The 27,219-nt window shown below is 47.7% G+C and overlaps 1 protein-coding gene across 2 annotated transcripts in view; it reads right to left on the bottom strand.

Moving 5' to 3' along the window:
* The window catches only part of SMAD6 (SMAD family member 6), an 80,877-nt gene that overhangs the window by 22,205 nt on the left and 31,453 nt on the right, over positions 1–27,219 (bottom strand). The window contains exon 3 of one of the 2 annotated variants that reach the window (XM_030190462.1): positions 26,035–26,112. The exons of the other annotated variant lie outside the window; for it this stretch is intronic. Within the exon in view, the coding sequence (XP_030046322.1) occupies positions 26,035–26,112 (78 nt within the window). The remainder of the gene's footprint in view (positions 1–26,034; positions 26,113–27,219) is intronic. 2 annotated transcript variants of the gene reach the window in all.

The following is a 27,219-nucleotide window of genomic DNA, read 5'->3' as shown; positions in this document are numbered from 1 at the left end:
AGCAACAAAAAGTAGAAAAGGAAACCTCAGAGTCAAAGAACGACAAAGTTTATTGTAATAAAAAATAGGCCAACAGGTCTATGTAAAAAGTCCACCAAAACAGTAGGAGTTCAGAAGAAGGACTCAACACGGTGCTGTGTTTTGCCACAACAGGCTGCATCAGGAATCGTAACAATCTGAATGGTTCTAAACACTAGTGTCTGTTGTTGGGGGTTAAATAATCCTCCCAAGGAAATTATCGGTATAAGCGCTTTCCCTGCTATATGCTCCTAAACTATACACTAAGGGGTCAATATTCAACTGGTGATGGTCAGCATTATTCCTGGATAATCAATGCCCAGGCCCTATCTGGGCTTCAGCATTGAAGAAGAAATTATGTCTTACCTGATCATTTTCTTTCCATTAGCTCTTCCAACTATTCCAGAACCTGTGGGATAATTGTGTCCATCCACCAGCAGGTGGAGATAGAGAACTGAAAACTGAGATGAGACATCTCTCTCTTGGCATCCAGTTCAGCTTCCTCAGTATTTATGTGGACAAGCAGTAAGGAGAAACTCAGAATAAACACAACAACCTTAAACAACTCGCTAATCTAACACTAACCAGATGAGTAAGCATGAGTGGACCTCCCTCATTTCTGGACCAGAGGTGTAGCTAGGTGGGGCATAAGGGGAGCAGCCACTCCCCCAAACAGACTTCCAATGAAAATGGTGCTTATACAGTTTTATAAACCTATTAGAGCTGGCCTATATTTTCTTTACACTGTCTGCTCCCCCAATGCCATAATCTGGCTATACCTCTGCTCTGGACAACTTGCAGAGAACAAGAGATATGCAGGAATCACCATGCAAGGTTATAGTTGGTATTTGAACCATTACTTTGCACTGAAAAGTAATGATTTCCGTTGGAAATCTCGGGCAGACCTCTGGTATAGTGGAAAGGACTAATGGAAAGAAAATGCTGAAGACCTGTGGGATGTTCAAAAGCAACGGGGGGAAGGCCGACAGTCGCTCAAAAGCACATGGTTCGGGCTAAGGTATCTTTCAAAGATATCACCAAAACAGGGAAGAGAGGGTATCCTGATAGTGAGGTTGCAAAAGAGACCGTAGTAAATCAAGTGTCCCTAAATAAAAATAAAAATCAGACAAAAGATTGCAGATTAATACTGTCAAGTACTAAGCATCATGTAAATAGGAACAACAAACATAGTTTGAAATGTCTATATGCGAATGCCAGGAGCCTAAGAAATAAGATGGGAGAGTTAGAATATATTGTACTAAATTAAAAATTAGATATAATAGGCATCTCTGATACCTGGTGGAAGGAGGATAACCAGTGGGACACTGTCATACCGGGGTACAAATTATATCGTAGTAATAGGGTGGATCGAATTGGTGGAGGGGTAGCATTGTATATTAACGAGAGCCTTGAATCAAATAGATTGAAAATTCTGCAGGAAACAAAACCCTTCTTGGAATCACTGTGGATTGAAATTCCATGTGTAAAGGGGAAAGGGATAGTGATAGGAATGTACTACCGTCCGCCTGGCCAGGATGAATAGACGGATGCAGAAATGTTAAAGGAAATAAGGGACGCAAACAAACTGGGCAACACAATAATAATGGGTGATTTCAAATACTCCGGTATCGACTAGGTAAATGTAACATCAGGGCACGCTAGGGAGGTAAAATTCCTTGATGAAATCAAGGACAGCTTTATGGAGCAGCTGATACAGGAGTCGACGAGAGAAGGAAAAATTCTAGACCTAGTCCTTAGCAGAGCACATGATCTGGTGCGGGAGGTAATGGTGCTGTGGCCACTTGATAACAGTGATCATAATATGATCGGATTTGATATTAGCTTTGGAGTAAGTACACAAAGGAAATCCAATGAGAAGAACGGTGAAAAAAAAACTTAAGGAGCAGCTGCGAAGGTCAAAAATTTACATCAGACGTGGATGCTGTTAAAAAATACCATCCTGGAAGCCCAGGCCAGTTATATTCCATGTATTAAAGAAGGAGGAAGGAAGACCAAATGACAACCAGCATGGCTGAAAAGTAAATGAAGAAAATCCTTCAGAAAATGGAAGAAGGATCTGACTGAAAATAATAAGAAACAGCATAAGGAATGTCAAGTCAAATGCAAAGCGCTGATAAGGAAGGCAAAGAGGGACTTTGAAAAAAATGATTGCACTGGAGACAAAAACACATAGCAAAATTTTTTTTTAGGTATATTAAAAGCAAGAAGCTGGCAAAAGAATCAGTTGGACCACTAGATGACTGAGGGATAAAAGGGGCACTCAGGGAAGACAAAGCCATAGTGGAGAGATTAAATGAATTCTTTGCTTCGGTCTTCACCGAGGAAGATTTTGGAAAGATACCAGTGCCAGAAATGATATTCAAAGCTGACGAGTCAAAGAAACGGAATGAAATCTCTATTTCTAAACCTGGAATATGTAATGGCACAATTTGACAAATAGAAGAGTAGCAAATAGCCTGGACTGGATGGTATTCATCCCAGAGTACTGACAGAATTGAAAAATGAACTTGCAGAACTATTGTTAATAAAATATGTAATTTATCTTTAAAATCAAGCATGGTACCAGAAGATTGGAGGGTGGCTAATGTAACACCGATTTTTTTTTAAAGGTTCCAGAGGAGATCTGGGAAATTATAGACCAGTGAGCCTGACATTGGTGCTGGGCAAAATGGTAGAGACTATTATAAAGAACAAAATTACAGAGCATATTCAAAAGCATGGATTAATGAGACAAAGCCAACATGGATTTAGTGAAGGGAAATCTTGCCTCACCAATCTACTACATTTCTTTGAAGGGGTGAACAAACATGTGGATAAAGGTGAGCCGGTTGATATTGTGTAACTGGATTTTCAGAAGGTGTTTGACAAAATACCTCATGAAAGACTCCAGCGGAAATTGGAGAGTGATGGGATAGGAGGTAGTGTCCTATTGTGGATTAAAAACTGGTTAAAGCATATAAAACAGAGAGTAAGGTTAAATGGTCAGTATTCTCAATGGAGAAGGGTAGATAGTGGGGTTCCCCAGGAGTCTGTGCTGGGACCACTGCTTTTTAACATATTTATAAATGATATAGAGATGGGGGTAACTAGTGAGGTCATTAAATTTGCTGACGACACAAAGTTATTCAAGTTGTTAAATCGCAAGAGGATTGTGAAACAGGATGCTGGGCTTGATGGACCTTTGGTCTTTCCCAGTATGGCAATACTTATGTTGTTGTATATCACTGATGCACACAAAGCAGGAATACAGCACTGACAGCTGGAAAGGGGAAAGGGAATGGGATTTGATATACCACTTTTCTGCGATCACAACCCAAGTGGTTATGCCTGGGGCAATGGAGGGTTAAGTGACTTGTCCAAAGTCACAAGGAGCCCCATGCAGGTGTGTCACTGACAGACAAAGCAGGAATACAGCACTGACAGCTGGAAAGGGGAAAGGGAATGGGATTTGATATACCACTTTTCTGCGATCACAACCCAAGTGGTTATGCCTGGGGCAATGGAGGGTTAAGTGACTTGTCCAAAGTCACAAGGAGCCCCATGCAGGTGTGTCACTGACAGACAAAGCAGGAATACAGCACTGACAGCTGGAAAGGGGAAAAGGAATGGGATTTGATATACCACTTTTCTGCGATCACAACCCAAGTGGTTATGCCTGGGGCAATGGAGGGTTAAGTGACTTGTCCAAAGTCACAAGGAGCCCCATGCAGGTGTGTCACTGACAGACAAAGCAGGAATACAGCACTGACAGCTGGAAAGGGGAAAAGGAATGGGATTTGATATACCACTTTTCTGCGATCACAACCCAAGTGGTTATGCCTGGGGCAATGGAGGGTTAAGTGACTTGTCCAAAGTCACAAGGAGCCCCATGCAGGTGTGTCACTGACAGACAAAGCAGGAATACAGCACTGACAGCTGGAAAGGGGAAAAGGAATGGGATTTGATATACCACTTTTCTGCGATCACAACCCAAGTGGTTATGCCTGGGGCAATGGAGGGTTAAGTGACTTGTCCAAAGTCACAAGGAGTCACAAGCATTGACCTTAAGCAGAGCCCCATGCAGGTGTGTCACTTGACAGACAAAGCAGTAATACAGCACAGACAGCTCAAACTGAAATCAGGAAAAATTCTCTCTTGTTTTGGCCCAGTTATTTCCATCTGCTCCATTCGGGCTCAGATTCAGTTGGAATCAAACGTCTATCAGACAATGGCGCCATCAATATTTTTCACAGCTACATGGATTTTTTTCCCTATTTCATGTGACCTCTGACCTCAGTTGGACCAGTCAGTCCCCTCAGCCAGGGTTCATGTACCAGAGTTCCAACAGGATACCAAATCTGACCACCAGGTGTCACCACTGCAGAATATTTGTAATTCTCTCCCCCCCCCCCCCCCCCCCCCCCCGAGCTGCACTGTTGCCTTTACAGCACTCTAAAAGCTCTGACCAACCAAAGAGCTCAGAAACTGTATCACATGCTTTCCATATGGTTTATATGTGGCACTGCCAAACTGTCCATAAACAAATTTAAAAAAATTAATCTATTAAAGTGCATAATCCTTCATCACTGATCCAATATAAAAATACGGGTCACTTGCGACACAACATAACCAAAGGCTGCAACGGACATTACCTGACTCTTCTTCCCCCCTTCCCTCTCTAAGCTCCCCCCAACTGTTTCCTACCATACATATACCTCATTATAACACAATTATCAGTTTGCATTCATTCATACTATGTATTTGTTCAAACCGTAACCGGCTAACACCGTTAACGGTTATATGTAAGCCACATTGAGCCTGCAAAAGGTGGGAAAATGTGGGATACAAATGTAATAAATAAATACATTCCAGAATGTACATCACCTCATGGGGGAAAAAAAACCCAGGAGGTTAAGTATATGTATTGTTAAATAATTTCTGGTTTTTAAAAGAGAGAGAATGTAATCAGATCTATTATTTCTAACTAATATTGGACAATAAGTATGTTTTCAATGAAATGATTTGACTATACACCGTAGTGGCCTTGAAGAAGCCAACCAGATGATCAATGTGGAATAATGACTTAGATGAGTAATATCTGGGGATAATCAGGTTAATACCATGTTTTCTGTTTACTGTTTAATTGATCTCCTTGTCTTATCTCACTCTCCCTATTTTTCTTCACTTTGTGGTCTAAGAAAGAGAAAGATTGTATATAATCCATATATCTAGTTGGGATTGTTTTCTTCTTATCTCTCTATATAAAAGGCAACCCCAACGTTCTGAAGCCTCCACGGAAGTTGAGGCGCCCGAGATATCCGGTGTGCCCTGGAGTGTCTGCACCGCCCTCGCGTCAGCAAAACATCATGACGTTGAGGGCGGAGCTATGACACTCGACGAGGGCCGAAACGGAAACGCCACAGCGAACAAGGCAAGTAGCTCCGAGGGACGGAGGGAGGGGGCCCCTTGCTAGCGCCCGTTTCATTCCGCTCAGAAACGGGCATTTTTTCCTAGTATTGTATTAATGTGCAATCATCTCTGTATTACTGTTTGCAAGTGACCCTTGTAAAATGAAAAATTATAAATAAATGATTAAAAAAAAAAAAAATCCAGGAGGTAAAGCAAAAGTCAGATGGAAAAAGGAAGCGATACATTTAAATCAAGTACAGCAGAAGGGCGAGCTGCAAGGCAAGAGGCCTGTAGTCAGCCTCAGAGCCAGGGCAGAAAATCTCTGCCTAAAATCAAGCAATGAATTCCAGGACGCTATTACTGCGCAGCTATAGAAATGTTAAATAGTAGTAGTAGGTAGTATCAGTAGCCAAAGTGGGAGATGTGGTAAACAGCCAGTGTTAACTTATTACAGTGTGTGTTTCTTAGTAAACACACAGCCCTAAAGGATTTAATGCTGCAGCCGCCGTTGACAGGCTCCACAGTATGGGGGGTGGGTAGGATGGGGGGGGGGGGGGAGTTCTGCTTCTGGTGCAGAGCGGCTGCCACTTCTCTTCTTCCAGTTCATTAACAGACTTTCTATACCGCCTTTCCTGGATAGGTCAAAGTGGTGTACACTAAAAAAAAAAAGTGAACAAAGGAACGCCATCACCGAACGAAAAAAAGAAGCATTCAACCGTAAAACAAACTAATTAAAAAACACTAGTTGAAAACATAAAACACACAACAGAACACTGGCCCGGGAAAAATCAGCCCTGCGAAGCCGCGATGGTGGAAAGGCCTGTTCAAAGAAAAACATTTTGAAGGCAACCTTACAGGGTTTAAAAAGAGAGACAACCCAGGCGCTGTTCAAGGGATGGAATTCCAAAGCCAAGGGGCCAGGAGAAAAAAAGCAGACATTCCTAATGGGCTGTTCTGGGTGAGGGAAGTACCAAACAGTTCGGGTTTTTCCCACACCACACTGTTTGGAGAGGCGGTATTCGGCAGTGGATTTCTGCCGTGGACTAAAACCAGCTAAGTACAATGAAACAGAGCTCCATTCTGGGTCAGACTGAAGGTCTGGTCCATAAAGTCCACCATCGTGTCTCTGACAGTGGCCAATTTGGGCAACTTAGAAGTACCAGTCAGATCCCACCACTTGCTCCCAGAAATAAAACATGGGCCAAACCCACATCCGCTCAGCTACCCTTTAATGATGAACCTGCTGGCCAGAAGCATGTCCAAACCTATTACCCCTGACCTCATTATCTGGCAATGAATTCCTCAGATTCACTGCACACCGAGAGACTGAAATCCCTTCTCCAGGCTGCTCAGGGATGGTCTGTGCTGGAAAACAGAGCCCCTTCTACTGCCGTGGCTCTAGGGCTTTAACCCCCTCGTTCTGTAACAGCTCACCTGACGTTCAGCACCAACCGTACAGCTAAGTTAAAGAACAGCAGCAACTTATGCGCACGATTCTTATGGTTAAACGTGTAAATGTCAGCAAGCCACGCAGCGCTATTGTAGAACACAGGCATGCAACACGCTTACTGCGTAAAAGGGGCGGACACACGGGAGGGTCCCACGTTTACGAAGCAGCTTAGCGAATACCGTGAGGTGATACATAAGTACATAAGTATTGCCATACTGGGAAAGACCAAAGTTCCATCGAGCCCAGCATCCTGTTTCCAACAGTGGCCAATCCAGGTCACAAATATCCGGCAAGATCCCCAAAATGTACAAAACATTTTATACTGCTTATCCCAGAAATAGTGGATTTTCCCCCAATTCCATTTAATAACGGGTCTATGGACTTTTCCTTTAGGAAGCCGTCCAAACCTTTTTTTAAACTCCGCTAAGCTAACCGCCTTTACCACATTCTCTGGCAACGAATTCCAGAGTTTAATTACACGTTGAGTGAAGAAAACGTTTCTCCGATTTGTTTTAAATTTACTACATTGTAGCTTCATCGCATGCCCCCTAGTCCTGGTATTTTTGGAAAGCGTGATGTACTTTATTTTTTTCTTCTAGAGTTTTGTGAAGATGTCAAGTGTATGGTTATAGAGCAGGTGTTTCCCTCCAATCGGGGGGGTGAAATTTTTTGGTTCCATACATTAGATACGATTGAACCTGGAGGACTGAACACGCATACTCACTGGGGTTGTTTCTTTTAATGTTTTTCTAATGTTTCTCCACTGTTTTCAAGAATTTAATTATAGTTTTTGTAGTTCTTTAGGTGACGGATAGGGGCTTTAAGATGGCAGAAGCAGCGCCATGTTCTGGAATGCAACAGAGGCAATACACATGGATGCTGAGGCAGATAATCTGGTAGGTCGTGAGCATGCAGTAATTACAAGAAATGAGCTAGCGATTTAAAAATAGATTAAAACAGAATGATTTGTTGCTTATCTTTTGCTTTTTTTCTGACAGATTTGGTGACACTCCCCCTTGATAAAGTCAAATGAAACGGGGACCTGTCGGGGTATAAGAGCTCACCAACTGCCTGAGACAAGTGTAGTGTGCATAGATAAGATGTGAAGTTATAATATAACATCAAGATTATTAGTAGGAGGCGGGAGGAGAGTCTATGATTAATTTATGAGCACTAATGAGTGATTCACCTCAGGTTGATATTTCAAGGATAAGCAGCATAAAATGTATTGTACTGTTTTGGGATCTTGCCAGGTGTTTGTGACCTGGATTGGCCACTGTTAGAAACAGGATGCTGGGCTTGATGGACCTTCGGTCTGTTCCAGTGCAGTAATACTGCCCGTCTGCTGCCCGTCTCGTCTTCCGCCAGGGTCGCTTTACTCATACTACCCCTCTCCTCAAGACCCTTCACTGGCTCCCTATCCGTTTTCGCATCCTGTTCAAACTTCTTCTACTAACCTATAAATGTACTCACTCTGCTGCTCCCCAGTATCTCTCCACACTCGTCCTTCCCTACACCCCTTCCCGTGCACTCCACTCCATGGATAAATCCTTCTTATCTGTTCCCTTCTCCACTACTGCCAACTCCAGACTTCGCGCCTTCTGTCTCGCTGCACCCTACGCCTGGAATAAACTTCCTGAGCCCCTACGTCTTGCCCCATCCTTGGCCACCTTTAAATCTAGACTGAAAGCCCACCTCTTTAACATTGCTTTTGACTCGTAACCACTTGTAACCACTCGCCTCCACCTACCCTCCTCTCCTCCTTCCTGTACACATTAATTGATTTGATTTGCTTACTTTATTTTTTGTCTATTAGATTGTAAGCTCTTTGAGCAGGGACTGTCTTTCTTCTATGTTTCTGCAGCGCTGCGTACACCTTGTAGCGCTATAGAAATGCTAAATAGTAGTAGTAGTAGTAGTAAGCACAGAGCTCGTGCAACACAAACTGTGAGCATCGTGAGCTCATTTCAGTACACAATTTCTAGAGTGGCTTATTTCTGCAAACCTCATTCTGGTCCTTCAAGCACCAAATTGAAAGGACCGGCTGCAGGGGGAGGAATGCCCAAACGGATCCAAAACTTCGTAAGGACAGACACCACCTGGGCTTTTTAAGTACCATTCTAGAAAGTTCAAGGAAAACGTAACTGACTGGAAGAGTTATGGAAGTAAAATGTGGACTAGTTCAATCTGTCCTCTTTTTTTCTGGAGCCACATGGTAACCCTACTTTCAAGGGTTCAGTGCGGCTTACGTTCTAGGTGAGACAAAAGCCGAAAATGTTAGTGTGAGGTATGAGAACAATTAGAGACCATCGGTGTAATGCATGAGACCAAACTGTTATAGGAAAAGATAATGGATGAAAGAAGCATTTGCAGTGCTCAGGCCCTGTAAGCACAGGCCAGCACTGAATCTTGCTACTAACTGGGCTTCTGTCAAGTACTTGTGACCTGGATTGGCCACTGTTGGAAGCAGGATAGTGGACGAGATGGACCGTCGTCCGTCCGTCTGACCCAGTAGGGATGTTCTTACGTTTTGCCTCCCTCTGACAGGAAGTCTGTCTCAGAAGAGGGCAGGGCAAAGTGGGTGTTCAGGGCCGGTCTGTGCTTATAGGGCCGCACAGTGCAAATGCTTCTTTAATCTTCTGACCGGCCTGGGGGGGGGGGGGGGGGGACAGAGGCAGTGCCTGTAATAGAACTTGTAAACCGCATAGTTGACTCAGGGATTACTTGAGGTATATAAATAATTAAATAAGGAAAGCCGGGAAATGCTGGATGTGGGGTGGGGGTAGGGGTAGAAAAGGGGAGATGAAAAGCTGGCCAACTGGGGAGGGGGATTTACTTGATTATAAAAGATTACTATGAAGGACACTGAACAGAGAGCCATATTTTTTGAATTGCTTTATTTGATGTGATGTTTCCATATTATGTCTGAATTATTACGATTGGAACCTGCTGTGAACTTTGGATACAGTGAGCTTTACATCCTACAAAATAATTCTCACCTCCAACGTTCTGAACGTTGCCTGGGACCGTGGATCCCTTGGAGGTGGTGGTCTGCTTCCGTCGGTAGAACAGAGTGACGTCATCAAGTGGCATGCGCAAACAAAAAAAACAAAAAAAATTCGAGACTGGCTGCCGCCCTCACGAACCTGTACTATAGTCTCCATGTCTCTCTGGCCTGCCCTCGCGTCAAAACGTGATGACGTCGAGGGCGGGTAATCTCTCCTACTCCTCCCCCTGCCTGAATAACGCCGACGCAGACGCGAAGACAACTTCGGATGACAGCACAGGTACGCGACGGCCTCGGGGGAGGTTTTTCTGCGGGAAGGAGGGGGGTCGACAGGGTCGTGGGGGGGGGGTTGAAATCGGAGGGAGGGGGAGTCTGGAACTCGGTGGCAGGGGCATGAGGAGGCCTTGAACTGGAAGGGACGGAGAGGGGTCTGGAACTCGGAAGGGAGGGAGGGAGGGAGGGTCTAGAACAAGGGAGGGAGGGTGGTTGGGGGGGGATTACCTTGCTAGCGCAAATAAAACAAATAATAATAATAATAGAGGGGAAGAGGAGATGCTGGCTGCCTGCAGGGGTGGGGTGGGGGGGGTAGAGAGAGCAAGGGGAAATGCTCGACTATGAGGGAGGGGGCGGCACAGCTGAAGGTTTGATTATAGGGGGAAGGGGCAGCACCTCTGAAGGTTCGACTATGGGGGTGGGGGGGGGTCAGCACTGCTAAAGGTCTGACTGGGGGAGGGGAGGGGGGGTTTGGCACGACTGAAGGATTATCTACAGCGTCCAGTACTCTTAGGCCAGGCCTGAGTAAGATTCCCGAGAGGTTAGTAAAAACATACCGGTGGGAGTTCCATTTTTTGTACATCTGCCCAAAGAGGATGAATATTATCCAAGTAGACTTAAGGGACCAACTGGCAATCATTTACTCTGTCTTTTGGCTGTAGGATCTGCAGTAGGATTAAACTAAGGCCATAAACACAGGAAGCCCACAATGCTGGAGATTTGCTCATTAACTACTAATACTTAACATTTATAAAGCGCTACCAGGGTTACGCAGCGCTGTACAATTTAACCCAGAGGACAGTCCCTGCTCGAAGGAGCTTACAATCTAAAGGACAAAGAAGTGCAGTCAATCAAATTGGGGCAGTCTAGATTTCCTGGATAGAGGTACAATGGTTAAGTGCCGAAAGCGACATTGAAGAGGTGGGCTTTGAGCAAGGATTTGAAGATGGCCAGGGAGGGGGCCTGGCGTATGGGCTCAGGGAGTTTGTTCCAAGCATAGGGTGAGGCGAGGCAGAAAGGGCAGAGCCTGGAGTTGGCGGTGGTGGAGAAGGGTACTGAGAGGAGGGATCTGTCCTGTGAGCGGAGGTTACAGGTAGGAACGTAAGGGGAGATGAGGGTAGACAGGTAATGAGGGGCTGCAGATTGAGTGCATTTGTAGGTTAGTAGGAGAAGCTTGAACTGTATGCGGTACCTGATCGGAAGCCAGTGAAGTGACTTGAGGAGAGGGGTGATATGAGCATATCGGTCCAGGCGGAAGATAAGACGTGCAGCAGAGTTCTGAATGGACTGAAGGGGGGATAGATGGTTAAGTGGGAGGCCACTCAGGAGTAGGTTAACACCCCAGATCCTAATGTATTACCAGCAGGACTTTGCATTATGGTCACGTCAGCTAATGCTACCGTAACCCTAACCCTGGACAGGAGCAGGACAACGCATTCTGACGGCCCATGGTTTAACAGGCAGCACTAGAGAGCGAGGACATTCAGCCTCCTGATGCAAGTGAGGGGGAGCAAATTCGAGGCGAGCTACAGAAGCAAGGGTGAGGGAGCTTCCCTCATCTACTTCCGACTCGCTGATTCTGCTGAGAAAGACCCGAGAGATTCAGATGCGGCGGATAATTATGTCGGGATTATAAACTGGGCCACATCACATGCCTGATAGCAAAAACCCCAAGGATCCAGGGGGGCAGGACAAAAGGAGAAGACAAAGCCGAAAGAGGGAAAAACTAGTGACAGCCACTGCTGAGACCTGAGCAGCTACAGGCAAAACCTACTTTTAAAATGACTTTTATTACTTTCACTTCTCTGCCTAAAAGAACCAGCTGTGAGAAAAAAAAACAGGATTATCTCAGTCACAGACATGGTTGCAAATATTCCAGTTACAAAAGAAGCAAAGGGGCAAAAGTATTTCACTATTATTCCTCGTGAAAACTTTACGTTCAAAAGCCTGACAGAAGGGCCGCATCACATGGAAGACCTCGGTGAGAGAGAACCAAGGGAAAACCGAACACGGTCGCATCTATTCTACAGTCAGAGCAACTCTTCCAGAGAAAAACATGTCACAAAGAACCCTGCAAGAAGTGCTTTTCTCACAGGAAGGGTAAAGGTGCTGCCTCAGGCCAGCTAAACTCAGACTGTGAGATGTTATGCCACATCTTACAGGAGACTGTAAGTCATGAGCTCTCCTCGTGGCTTTTGGCTTTCTGATGGACTCTCCCAAGCACTGCACTAACTTCAGAAGCTTAACATAACTCAGATGCCGCAAAACACAGCGAATCCCAGGATGAATGGGGCTGGCTGCGGCCTGGCTGAGTGGCATGCAGTTTGGCTGTCCTTGTTAGAACAAAAGAGTCTCAGAGCCACAGCAGTGCCAAGGGATTTAGGATTTGGATTTAATCATTTTCCTTTGTCAAATCTGAGCTCAAGGTGACTTACAATTCAGGCTCACGAGTTATTTCCCTGGCCCAACTGAGAGGCAAGGTCTGTCTACAAGACACTGTGACATTCCAGCACTGTTGTAGACTGTGGATTGAAGGCAAGTTAGGACTCTATCATTAAGTTGGTCCCAGCGTATGTTTTCACTGAAAAAGTCACTAACATCACTGAATATAACCCCTGAAGAAGGCGTGTGCTGAACCATGGCCATGTCGGGGTTTAACAAGGTATTGAGTCTGGACCTTAGGATTTACTTTCTTTGACTCAGCTATTTCCCTGTCCAAGGAGCAGACTCAGGAGTAATTTCAGGAAGCGTTCTTTTTCACTGACAGGGTGGTGGGTACGTGGATTGCCCTCCTGCGGGAGGTGGTGGAGATGAAAACGGTAACGGAATTCAAACATGCGTGGGATAAACACAAAGGGATCCTGTTTGGAAGGAGTGGATCCACGGAATCTTAGCAGAGATTGGGTGGCGACACCGGTAATTGGGAAGCAAGACCGGTGCTGGGCAGACTTCTACGGTCTATGCCCTGATCGTAACTGAATAGATATGGAAAGTTCAAGAACAGTGCTGGGCAGACTTTTACGGTCTGTGCCCTGAGAATCTACAAAGCCAGCCAGCTGACTGATGCATCACATCCAGGTATTAATCCGCAAACAAACCTTTTCCGGAGACGGGAAGGTGCTAGAACTAGAGGACATGAATTCAGGTTGAAGGGGGGCAGACTCAAGAGTAATGTCAGGAAGTATTTTTTCACGGAAAGGGTGGTAGATACGTGGAATGCCCTCCCACGGGAGGTGGTGGAGATGAAAACAATAATGGAATTCAAACGTGCATGGGATAAACACAAAGGAATCCTGTTTAGAAGGAATGGATCTTAGCAGAGATTGAGTGACAACACTGGTAATTGGGAAGCAAAACTGGTGCTGGGCAGACTTCTACGGTCTACACCCTGATCGTAACTGAATAGATATGGATGAGCTGGAGAAGTTAAGGGGTCTCAACATTAGCTTCAGAACTTAGTGCAAGAGTGCTGGGCAGACTTCTATGGTTTGTGCCCTGAGAAAGGGAGGACAAATCAAATGGGTATACATATAAAGTATCACATTTATTTTATTTTGTTACATTTTTACCCTGCGCTTTTCCACTCATGGCAGGCTCAATGCGGCTTACATGGGGCAATGGAGGGTGAAGTGACTTACCCAGAGTCACAAGGAGCTGCCTGTGCCTGAAGTGGGAATCGAACTCAGTTCCTCACTTCCCCAGGACCAAAGTCCACCACTCTAACCACTAGGCCACTCCTTGCCTCCTCCCATACCATGTAAAATGAGTTTATCTTGTTGGGCAGACTGGATGGACCGTACAGGTCTTTATCTGCCGTCATTTACTATGTTACTCTTTGGGGTTCTGCATGGAATGTTGCTACTAATTGGGATTCTGGAATCTTCAGAACTTTTAGTACAAGAACAGTGCTGGGCAGACTTCTATGGCCTGTGCCCTGAGAACGGCAAGGACAAATCAAACTCAGGTATACATATAAAGTATCACATACCATGTAAAATGAGTTTATCTTGTAGGGCAGACTGGATGGACTGTTCAGGACTTTATGTGCCATCATTTACTATGTATGTTACTATGTACTATGTATTCGTATAAAGCGAATGCTACATACCTGTAGAAGGTATTCTCCGAGGACAGCAGGCTGATTGTTCTCACTGATGGGTGACGTCCACGGCAGCCCCTCCAATCGGAAACTTCACTAGCAAAAGCCTTTCCTAGTCCTCGCGCGCCCATGCGCACCGCGCATGCGCGGCCGTCTTCCCGCCCGAACCGGCTCGTGTTCGTCAGTCCCATATGTAGCAAGACAAAGAGAAGGGAAGACACAACTCCAAAAGGGGAGGCGGGCGGGTTTGTGAGAACAATCAGCCTGCTGTCCTCGGAGAATACCTTCTACAGGTATGTAGCATTCGCTTTCTCCGAGGACAAGCAGGCTGCTTGTTCTCACTGATGGGGTATCCCTAGCCCCCAGGCTCACTCAAAACAACAAACATGGTCAATTGGGCCTCGCAACAGCGAGAACATAACCGAGATTGACCTAACAATTTATCCAACTAACTGAGAGTGTAGCCTGGAACAGAATAAAACATGGGCCTAGGGGGGGTGGAGTTGGATTCTAAACCCCGAACAGATTCTGAAGCACTGACTGCCCGAACCGACTGTCGCGTCGGGTATCCTGCTGCAGGCAGTAATGAGATGTGAATGTGTGGACAGATGACCACGTCGCAGCTTTGCAAATCTCTTCAATAGTGGCTGACTTCAAGTGGGCTACCGACGCTGCCATGGCTCTAACATTATGAGCCGTGACATGACCCTCAAGAGCCAGCCCAGCCTGGGCGTAAGTGAAGGAAATGCAATCTGCTAGCCAATTGGATATGGTGCGTTTCCCCACAGCCACTCCCCTCCTGTTGGGATCAAAAGAAACAAACAATTGGGCGGACTGTCTGTTGGGCTGTGTCCGCTCCAGATAGAAGGCCAATGCTCTTTTGCAGTCCAATGTGTGCAGCTGACATTCAGCAGGGCAGGAATGAGGACGGGGAAAGAATGTTGGCAAGACAATTGACTGGTTCAGATGGAACTCCGACACAACCTTTGGCAAGAACTTAGGGTGAGTGCAGAGGACTACTCTGTTATGATGAAATTTGGTGTAAGGGGCCTGGGCTACCAGGGCCTGAAGCTCACTGACTCTACAAGCTGAAGTAACTGCCACCAAGAAAATGACCTTCCAGGTCAAGTACTTCAGTGGCTCAAAAGGAGGTTTCATCAGCTGGGTGAGAACGACATTGAGATCCCATGACACTGTAGGAGGCTTGACAGGGGGCTTTGACAAAAGCAAACCTCTCATGAAGCGAACAACTAAAGGCTGTCCTGAGATCGGCTTGCCTTCCACACTGTAATGGTATGCACTGATTGCGCTAAGGTGAACCCTTACAGAGTTGGTCTTGAGACCAGACTCAGACAAGTGCAGAAGGTATTCAAGCAGGGTCTGTGTAGGACAAGAGCGAGGATCTAGGGCCTTGCTGTCACACCAGACGGCAAACCTCCTCCACAGAAAGAAGTAACTCCTCTTAGTGGAATCTTTCCTGGAAGCAAGCAAGATACGGGAGACACCCTCTGACAGACCCAAAGAGGCAAAGTCTACGCTCTCAACATCCAGGCCGTGAGAGCCAGAGACTGGAGGTTGGGATACAGAAGCGCCCCTTCGTCCTGTGTGATGAGGGTCGGAAAACACTCCAATCTCCACGGTTCTTCGGAGGACAACTCCAGAAGAAGAGGGAACCAGATCTGACGCGGCCAAAAAGGAGCAATCAGAATCATGGTGCCTCGGTCTTGCTTGAGTTTCAACAAAGTCTTCCCCACCAGAGGTATGGGAGGATAAGCATACAGCAGACCTTCCCCCCAGTCCAGGAGGAAGGCTTCCGATGCCAGTCTGCCGTGGGCCTGAAGTCTGGAACAGAACTGAGGGACCTTGTGGTTGGCTCAAGATGCAAAGAGATCTACCAAGGGGGTGCCCCACACCTGGAAGATCTGGCGCACTACTCTGGAGTTGAGCAACCACTCGTGAAGTTGCATAATCCTGCTCAAACTGTCGGCCAGACTGTTGTTTACGCCTGCCAGATATGTGGCTTGGAGCAACATGCCGTAACGGCGAGCCCACAGCCACATTCTGACGGTCTCCTGACACAGGGAGCGAGATCCGGTGCCCCCCTGCTTGTTGATGTAATACATGGCAACCTGGTTGTCTGTCTGAATTTGGATAATTTGGTGGGACAGCCGATCTCTGAAAGCCTTCAGAGCGTTCCAGACCGCTCGTAACTCCAGGAGATTGATCTGCAGATCGCGTTCCTGGAGGGACCAGCTTCCCTGGGTGTGAAGCCCATCGACATGAGCTCCCCACCCCAGGAGAGACGCATCCGTAGTCAGCACTTTTTGTGGCTGAGGAATTTGGAAAGGGCGTCCCAGAGTCAAATTGGACCAAATCGTCCACCAATACAGGGATTTGAGAAAACTCGTGGACAAGGTGGATCACGTTTTCTAGATCCCCAGCAGCTTGAAACCACTGGGAAGCTAGGGTCCATTGAGCAGATCGCATGTGAAGACGAGCCATGGGAGTCACATGAACTGTGGAGGCCATGTGGCAAAGCAATCTCAACATCTGCCGAGCTGTGATCTGCTGGGACGCTTGTACCCGGGAGACGAGGGACAACAGAGTGTTTGCCCTTGTCTCCGGAAGATAGGCACGAGCCGTCCGAGAATCCAGCAGAGCTCCTATGAATTCGAGTCTCTGTACCGGGAGAAGATGGGACTTTGGGTAATTTATCACAAACCCCAGTAACTCCAGGAGGCGAATAGTCATCTGCATGGACTGTAGAGCTCCTGCCTCGGATGTGTTCTTCACCAGCCAATCGTCGAGATAAGGGAACACGTGCACTCCCAGCCTGCGAAGCGCTGCTGCTACTACAGCCAGGCACTTCGTGAACACTCTGGGCGCGTGACGTGTGCCCAGACGAAATCGCAGATATTGCCTATGAGCTGGCAGTATCGGGATGTGTGTGTAGGCGTCCTTCAAGTCCAGAGAGCATAGCCAATCGTTTTCCTGAATCATGGGGAGAAGGGTGCCCAGGGAAAGCATCCTGAACTTTTCCTTGACCAGATATTTGTTCAGGGCCCTTAGGTCTAGGATGGGACGCATTCCCCCTGTTTTCTTTTCCACAAGGAAGTACCTGGAATAGAATCCCAGCCCTTCTTGCCCGGATGGCACGGGCTCGACCGCATTGGCGCTGAGAAGGGCGGAGAGTTCCTCTGCAAGTACCTGCTTGTGCTGGAAGCTGTAAGACTGAGCTCCCGGTGGGCAATTTGGAGGCATAGAGGCCAAATTGAGGGCGTACCCTTGCCGGACTATTTGAAGAACCCAACGGTCGGAGGTTATAAGAGGCCACCTTTGGTGAAAAAATTTCAACCTCCCCCTGACCGGCAGATCGCCCGGCACGGGTATGTTGATGTCGGCTATGCTCTGCTGGAGCCAGTCAAAAGCTCGCCCCCTGCTTTTGCTGGGGAGCCGTGGGACCTTGCTGAGGCGCACGCTGCTGACGAGAGCGAGCGCGCTGGGGCTTAGCCTGGGCCGCAGACTGTCGAGAGGGAGGATTGTACCTACGCTTACCAGAAGAGTAGGGAACAGCCCTCCTGATAGGCACGGATGGGGAGAGGGATCTTGGGGTGATAGTATCTGAGGACCTGAAGGCGACGAAACAGTGCGACAAGGCGGTGGCCGTAGCTAGAAGATTGCTAGGCTGTATAGAGAGAGGAATGACCAGCAGAAGAAAGGAGGTTTTAATGCCCCTGTATAAGACGTTGGTGAGGCCCCACCTGGAGTATTGTGTTCTGTTTTGGAGGCCGTATCTTGCGAAGGATGTTAAAAAAATGGAAGCGGTGCAAAGAAAAGCTACAAGGATGGTATGGGATTTGCGTTCCAAGACGTATGAACAGAGACTTGCTGACCTGAACATGTATACCCTGGAGGAAAGGAGGAACAGGGGTGATATGATACAGACGTTCAAATATTTGAAAGGTATTAATCCGCAAACAAATATTTTCCGGAGATGGGAAGGCGGTAGAACGAGAGGACATGAAATGAGATTGAAGGGGGGCAGACTCAGGAAAGATGTCAGGAAGTATTTTTTCACGGAGAGGGTGGTGGATGCTTGGAATGCCCTCCCGCGGGAGGTGGTGGAGATGAAAACGGTAACGGAGTTCAAACATGCGTGGGATATGCATAAAGGAATCCTGTGCAGAAAGAATGGATCCTCAGAAGCTTAGCTGAAAGTGGGTGGCGGAGCAGGTGGGGGGAAGAGGGGTTGGTGGTTGGGAGGCTAGGATAGGGGAGGGCAGACTTATACGGTCTGTACCAGAGCCGGTGATGGGAGGCGGGACTGGTGGTTGGGAGGCGGGAAATCCTGCTGGGCAGACTTATACGGTCTGTGCCCTGAAAGGACAGGTACAAATTCAAGGTAAGGTATACACATATGAGTTTGTCTTGGGCAGACTGAATGGACCATGCAGGTCTTTTTCTGCCGTCATCTACTATGTTACTATAAAAACGTCTACCTGAGGAGGTAGATGCTGAAGGCTGCCGGCGGGAGAATTTGTCGAAAGCGTTATCCCGCTGGTGGAGCTGTTCTACCACCTGTTCGACCTTTTCTTCAAAAATGTTGTCCGCTCGGCAAGGGGAGTCCGCAATCCGCTGCTGGATCCTATTCTCCAGGTCGGAGGCACGCAGCCATGAGAGTCTGCGCATCACCACACCTTGAGCAGCGGCCCTGGACGCAACATCAAAGGTATCATATACCCCTCTGGCCAGGAATTTTCTGCACGCCTTCAGCTGCCTGACCACCTCCTGAAACGGCTTGGCTTGCTCAGGAGAGAGCTTGTCCACCAAGCCCGCCAACTGCCGCACATTGTTCCGCATATGGATGCTCGTGTAGAGCTGGTAGGACTGAATCTTGGCCACGAGCATAGAAGAATGGTAGGCCTTCCTCCCAAAGGAGTCTAAGGTTCTAGAGTCCTTGCCCGGGGGCGCCGAAGCATGCTCCCTAGAACTCTTAGCCTTCTTTAGGGCCAGATCCACCACACCAGAGTCGTGAGGCAACTGAGTGCGCATCAGCTCTGGGTCCCCATGGATCCGATACTGGGATTCGATCTTCTTGGGAATGTGGGGATTAGTTAGAGGCTTGGTCCAGTTCGCCAGCAATGTCTTTTTTAGGACATGATGCATGGGTACTGTGGACGCTTCCTTAGGTGGAGAAGGATAGTCCAAGAGCTCAAACATCTCAGCCCTGGGTTCATCCTCCACGACCACCGGGAAGGGGATGGCCGTAGACATCTCCCGGACAAAGGCCGCAAAAGACAGACTCTCAGGAGGAGAAAGCTGCCTTTCAGGAGAGGGAGTGGGATCAGAAGGAAGGCCATCAGACTCCTCGTCAGAGAAATATCTGATGTCCTCCTCACCATCGGTATCAGACACAAGTTCACGAACCTGTGTCTGAAGCCGTGCCCGACTCGACTCCGTGGAAACACGGCCACGGTGGAAGCGTCGAGAGGTAGACTCCCTCGCCAGCACCGGCGAAGCTCCCTCCACCAACGTCGTCAGGGAGTCTGCCTGGGAGGCGGCCGTAGTCGCTACCGTCACCAGAGACCTCACCCCGGGCAAGGGGCCAGCCGTCACCTCACTCGAGGCAGAGGAGAAGGGCACAACAACTCTCCCAGAATCTCTGGAAGAACGGCCCGGAGACTCTCATGCAGAGCGGCTGTGGAGAAAGACTGGGAAGCCGATGCCGGCGTCGATGTCAGAGTCTGTTCCGGGCGTGGAGGCGGTTCCGGGCTGTCCAAGGGGGAGCACATCGACACCTCCTGAATAGAGGGTGAGCGGTCCTCCTGGTGCCGATGCCTACTGGGTGCCAACTGCCTCGGCGACCCAGAGCTCTCGGTACCGAGACAGGAAGGAGACCGGTGACGATGCTTCTTAGACTTCTTCAAGTGAAGCATGTCACCGGAGCTTCCCGGTACCGACGAGGAGGACATAGAATCCAACCGTCGCTTCCTCGGGGCTGAGGCCGAAGAAGGTCGATCTCGGGGGGGCTGTACCGCAGGAGCCCTCAGGGCAGGGGGAGACCCACCCGAAGGCTCACCGCCACCAGCAGGGGAACGGACAGCCCTCACCTGCACTCCAGACGAAGCACCACCGTCCGACGACATCAGCAACAGCGGAGGTTCCGGTACCACCGACGCCGACGCAGCCTTTCGATACCTCGGTACCGACGATGCCGGAGGTAGAGGCCTCGATGCAGCCGATGCCGAGGTCGAAGACTTCAATGCTGTCGACGTCGATGCACTCAATGCCCGTGCTGTCATCGTCGAAGCGCCCGAGAACAACGCGTTCCACTGGGCCAATCTCGCTACCTGAGTCCTCTTTTTTAAAAGAGCACAAAGACTACAGGCCTGCGGGCGGTGCCCAGCCCCCAGACACTGAAGACACGAAGCGTGCCTATCAGTGAGCGAGATTACCCGGGCGCACTTCTTGAAGCCGCTGGAAGACTTCGATGACACGGGCGGAAAAATCACGCCGGCGAAATCAAAATTCGCGATGATGACGAAGGGCACCAAAAAGAAGGGAGAAAAACCCGAATCGAGGCCAAATAGGCTGGTCCCGAAAGCGAAAGGAAACTTACGTGGGGAAAAAGACTGGAAACACGGGAAAAGGGTAAAGACCGATTGGTCTCTTTTTTTTTTTTTAGCGAAAATCGCGAAGACGCGCGAGGTCAACTTGAGGGGCACGAAACGGCGGTAAAACACGACCGTCCCGAGCGCGGACAAAAGAAGACTGACGAACATGAGCCGGTTCGGGCGGGAAGACGGCCGCGCATGCGCGGTGCGCATCGGCGCGCGAGGACTAGCAAAGGCCTTTGCTAGTGAAGTTTCCGATTGGAGGGGGCTGCCGTGGACATCACCCATCAGTGAGAACAAGCAGCCTGCTTGTCCTCGGAGAATGTCATATATAGGAAAAATATTAGTGAGAAGTTGGAAGTAATCCGGGCTCTTTGTCACCGTTGGAAGGATTATCCCATTTCATTCTTGGGCCGAGTGGCCTTAATCAAAATGGTCCTTCTACCTAAGATTTTATACCCTTTGCAAATGATGCCCATATGGATTTTTAGTAGAGATGAGAAAAGGTATAAGGGGGGGGGCGGTCTCTTCACTTATATGGGGCGCACGTAGAGCACGGATTGGGTATAATAAGCTTATTTGTGACAGAACTGAGAGGGGGGTGTTAGGCTTCCTGACCTTAGTCTTTATAATGTGGAAGCATTTCTTCGCTGGCTCCATGAGATGCATATGGGGGGGTTGTTTTTGCCCCCCTGATGTCTGGGAGAGTGCCACTTCTCTGGGAGGAGTAGCCTAGTGGTTAGCAGTGGACTTTGATCCTGGGGAACTGGGGGCAATTCCCACTGCAGTTCCTTGTGACTCTGGGCAAGTCACTTAACCCTCCATTGCTCCAAGTACAAATAAGTACCTCTATAAACTATGTAAAGCACTTCGAATGTAGGTTGCAAAAACCACAGAAAGGCGGCGTGTCAAATCCCATTTCCCTTTCCCCTTTTCCCTTATGACATCACAATATCAGAAGTGAGCCAAGCCATTATGACATCACTGATGAGGTTGGCTCTTATTGGTGGAATGAGTGGAGGAGTAGCCTAGTGGTTAGTGCAGTGGACTTTGATCCTGGGGAACTGGGTTCGATTCCCACTGCAGCTCCTTGTGACTCTGGGCAAGTCACTTAACCCTCCATTGCCCCTGGTACAAAATAAGTACCTGAATATATGTAAACCGCTTTGAATGTAGTTGCAAAATCCTCAGAAAGGTGGTATATCAAGTCCCAGTTCCCTTTCCCCCTTTCCCTTATGACATCACAATATCAGAAGTGAGCCAAGTATCGGGGCAATCAAGCCATTGTGACATCACTGATGAGGTTGGCTCTTATTGGTGGAATGAGTGGAGGAGTAGCCTAGTGGTTAGTGCAGTGGACTTTGATCCTGGGGAACTGAGTTAGATTCTCACTGCAGCTCCTTGTGACTCTGGGCAAGTCACTTAACCCTCCATTGCCCCTGGTACAAAATAAGTACCTGAATATATGTAAACTGCTTTGAATGTAGTTGCAAAATCCTCAGAAAGGCAGTATATCAAGTCCCACTTCCCTTTCCCTATTTGAGATTCTACATGGAATGTTGCTAGTGGAGGAGTAGCCTAGTGGTTAGTGCAGCAGACTCTGAGCCTGGGGAACTGAGTTCAATTCCCACTGCAGCGCCTTGTGACTCTGGGCAAGTCACTTAACCCTCCATTGCCCCTGGTACAAAATAAGTACCTGAATATATGTAAACTGCTTTGAATGTAGTTGCAAAATCCTCAGAAAGGCGGTATATCAAGTCCCATTTCCCTTTAATAATGAAAAGAGCAAGTGAAAGTTCGGGGTATGAGTGTTCTTATTTGATCTAGTCCACGCAAGTCAGTCGTGACATTCCTTAGTCTCACGGGATGTATATGCCTGTGGTTGAACTATATGTTGGCACTTATGGAACTTGTATCACGTTGGCAATTATTTATACTTGTGAGGTATGTATTTTGCTCTGGATGTATATTTCTCTTGTTAATAAAAATATTTTCAAAAAAATAAATAAATAAGTGAACCACACTGACCATTTTTTTTTTTTTTGTTACATTTGTACCCTGTACTTTCCCACTCATGGCAGGTTCAATGCGGCTTACATGGGGCAATGGAGGGTTAAGTGACTTGCCCAGAATCGAACTCAGTTCCTCAGGGCCAAAGTCCACCACCCTAACCACTAGGCTACTCCTCCACTGCGCTCGATGGACCACTGATCTGTCTCAGTGTGGCACTTAGGATCTTATGGAAGCCCCTCCCTCAAGCATGTCCTTTGTAGTCTGGGGATTAATGCTCTTTGGAGGAGCTCCAATCCCCTTGCGGCCACTGTCAAAACACTACACTGCTCTCTGCTCATAAGAAACACCTGCACAACAAGCCTGGCCTACAACTGCCCCATGTCCTGTCTGTGACACTAACTCTCTTCTACTACACAGAGCCTGTCACTGGATGCCAACATATCGATTAGGAAAGGGAAGAGTCTCATCTTTGCCCTCATCCTCCCTCAACCCATCCCAGCCTTCGTTCCCCTCCAATTGGTCACCTCCCTCACCCCATCCCTCCCCTCCACTTCCCTATCTAATCCCTCACACCCCCTGGTCACCTCCCTCACCCCATCCCTTCCCTTCACTTCCCCATCTAATCCCACAGCTCTCTCACACCTCCTGATCCCCTCCACTCCACTTTCCCGTCTAATCCCTCCGCTCGCTCTCATCCTGTGGTCTATCAGAACACCTGAACATCTCTATGCCTCAGAGCAAAGTCTTGCAAACAGGGTCCATGAAGCAGAGAGAGCTGCAACCTTCTCAGAACACCAAGATTATTTTCTGCCATTTGTCAATTACAAATCATGCAGGCTGCTTTGGGTCATTCAGAGGAAAGGCAGGGTACAAAAATAGCTCAGTATTTCAACAGCAGCAAAACAACCACCTAGACAGAACTTCAACATTCACAGGCAGCATGGAGGGAGGGGGGGAGGTGTGGGGTGCATTTGATGCCTTTGCTTTGAACATCTCCAGTGCACCCCATTAAGACCAGGAGGTCACTGAAAGCACCACATTCTTCATTCACGCTCTGCTGCAGCGATCGCAGAACAATAGCAGGGATTACGCAGTGTAACGTGAAAGGAATTGCCATACACACCCAGAGGATAATTCTGGAACTGGTCGCCTCGTAGGAGCCTGTTCTACAGAGGAACACAGGTGCCCACCTTCCTTTAAAGATACTCACCTAACCATGTATGTACATGCTTAAAAGGGAGAACGTAAGAGCACAACTTACAGACATAAGCATCGCCATACTGGGACAGACCGAAGGTCCATCAAGCCCAGTATCCTGTTTCCAACAGTTGCCAATAACTGGCAAGATCCCAAAACAGTAAAACAGATTTCATGCTGTTTATCCTAGAACTAATAAAAAAGCCCCGTTTCTGATGCAAATGAAACAGGGGCTAGCAAGGTTTTCTTCAGAGTGTGCATGTGGGAGTGTGTGTGTCCCTGCCCTCTGCCCTCTCTCCCTCCCCTTCCCCCTTCTGAGTCCAGTCCTTCAGTGTTAAGTTTCCTGCTGTGCTGTGTTTGTGTTACAGAGAGAGTGAGGGCATCTCTCTCCTCCCCCCTCTGAGTCCTTCACTGTTACAGAGAGAGGGATTTCGTGCTGTGCTGTTTTCCTTCACTCATGGGGAAACCGGATATCTCTGGCGCTTCACACTTCCGGCTGGAGGCTTCATAGAACGTTGGGGTTGCCTTTTATATATTTATATGGGGTTGCCTTTTATATATTTATATATATAGAAGATATGCAGTGGATTTTCCCGTCCATCTTAATTAAAGCTTATGGACTTTTCTTTTAGGAAACCCTTTTTAAAACCCTGCTAAGCTAACTGCTTTTACCACATTCTCTAGCCATGAATTCCAGAGTAGAGAATGACACTAGGAAAGTTTCTCCTCATCCCCGCCCCGAAAGCTCTGTCCTTGTCCCCGTCCCATCCTTACAGGCTCTGTCTCTGTCCTCATCTGCACAAGCCTTGTGCACTTATGATTTTATATTTAAATCTTTTTATTAAAGTATAAAAAGGTACAATATTCTGTACTACTGTTGTTTATACTTCACAAATAGAACACAAGAATAACAACAAGCAACTTTAATAACCCTCCCCCACCGATACCAAACCCCAACAATAGCTGACTTCTAACTACCCCAAGGAGCCCTAATCCACCCAGGGGTACAAAATGCAATGCGCTCTATATGCCCTAGTGAGGGAGAAATATAGAAAATTTGCTCTCAGAAGAAGTACTGGTAGCAGGAATGCACATGATCCCCCATGCAAGTTTTGCCATTTTTGGACAGCACTTTTGCTTATTTTTCCAAATCATCAAAACGTTGTTGTCTGCATTAAAGAATGACAGGGGGATAGAGACAAAGTCTGTCCCCGTCCCGTCCCCATGTCATTCTCTATTCCAGAGTTTAATTACATGTTGAGTGAAGAAATATTTTCTCCAATTTGTTTTAAATTTACTACTACATGTAATCAAACTCTGGAATTTGTTGCCAGAGAATGTAGTAAAAGCAGTTAGCCTGGCAGGGTTTAAAAAAGGGATGGACAGCTTCTTAAAAGAAAAGTCCATAAGCCGTTATTAAGTTGGACTTGGTAAAATCCACTGCTTATTTCTAGGATAAGCAGCATAAAATGTATTGTACTGTTTTGGGATTTTGCCAGGTACTTGTGACCTGGATTGGCCCCTGTTGGAAACAGGATATTGGGCTTGATGGACCTTCAGCCTGTTCCTGTAAGGCAACACTTAGTAGCTTCATTGCGTACCCCCTAGTCCTAGTGTATTCGGAAAGAGTAAACAAGCACTTACGCCAGTCACAGAGCTGGTGTAAGAATTGGCACCTCATTGCCGCAGATGTGCATGTAACTATGAGTTACGCCTGTGTGAGCCGCATCCATGCATATGTCCCCTAGAAATATATACTACGCAAGATAAGCAGGTATTTGCAGAATAGGACTTATGTGCACATGTGTGCAGTTACGTGAACATTTCTGCACATAATCAGCAGGTACATGTGTTACAGAGTTACTCCCAACTCCAGAGGAATCGGGCGCCTGCGCTTCTCTCTCAGACATAAGCATACGTTCATACCCCTGTAACGGGCGTCAGTTCAGCTCACCTGAGGTGTGGGCAGGGCTGATGTCAGGGGAGCTGCTGGTCTCTGTCTCCATATAAGACAAGGCGTAATCCGAAAAGTCTGAAAGAAAGGGAAAATTCTGATAAAAGGGGTACGATAGGACTTTCTGCATTTAATAGGGGTGGGAGGAGTGGCCTAGTGGTTAGAGCACCGGTCTTGCAATCCAGAGGTGGCTGGTTCAAATCCCACTGCTGCTCCTTGTGACCTTGGGCAAGTCACTTAACCCTCCATTGCCTCAGGTACAAAATTAGATTGTGAGTCCTCCTGGGACAGAGAAATATCCAGAGTACCTGAATGTAACTCACCTTGAGCTACTACTAAAAAAGGTGTGAGCAAAATCTAAATAAATAAATTACTCAGTGCTGCTCTGCTCACCTCTCTTCAAGCAAGTCCTGTGAAACAGAGCAGAGCATGTCTCTCTGAGGCATCCACTCCTTACAACCTCCCTGAAGGCTCCAGATTTAATCTGCTTGGTCCTGAGTGAAGCCCAGGCCAGAGCTTAACATCCACTCCCCCCCCCCCCCCATAGTTACACAGTGGCAGTAGCTAGAGTTTAACAAACACCTCCCCCCCCCCCCCCAGTAGTTATGCAGTGGCAGCAACTGAAGCTCAGGCCAGAGCCTCACAGCCCCCCCCCCCCCACCTCATGGCCACACAGTGACAGGGGATGAAGCCCAGGCCAGAGCCTTCCCCAGCTCTGCAGTGGCGGCTGTCATGTTCTCAGCATTAACGCTTCCCTGCTCAGACAGACGAGGACTTTTCTCTCAGCAACAGGTCAGGACACGGCGCTCAACAGGATAACATTACATTAAATCCTCTGAAGTATTCAGAGTCACAATACTTAATCGCATTCCTGGAGCAAATCGAGATGCTTTGTTTTAACACGTCGTCCCAGGCACTTCTGTGTCTTTACTTAATTAAACATTTGGCCATTTTCTCTCACACTATTTCCCAAACCCACCACAGCTCCCGAGCGCTGTCTGAACACGCTCACCAGCGCACGCCAACTGCCCTGCCAGCCAGCTGGTACAAGAGGAGAGTTCCTCTTTTCAACAAAGTCAAGTCAGGCCATCCACAGTTCACGGCAGGGAATGCGTGAATTTACATATTAAAATCCAAGTTTATGTGTGTCATCAGTCTGAGATTGGATGGTAGTTTATTGCACCC

Source organism: Microcaecilia unicolor, chromosome 1, assembly GCF_901765095.1.
Source record: "Microcaecilia unicolor chromosome 1, aMicUni1.1, whole genome shotgun sequence".
In the NCBI taxonomy this organism is placed as follows: Eukaryota; Metazoa; Chordata; class Amphibia; order Gymnophiona; family Siphonopidae; genus Microcaecilia; species Microcaecilia unicolor.
Note: the sequence above shows the minus strand (reverse complement) of the source record. Positions and strands in the feature narration are given on the sequence as shown.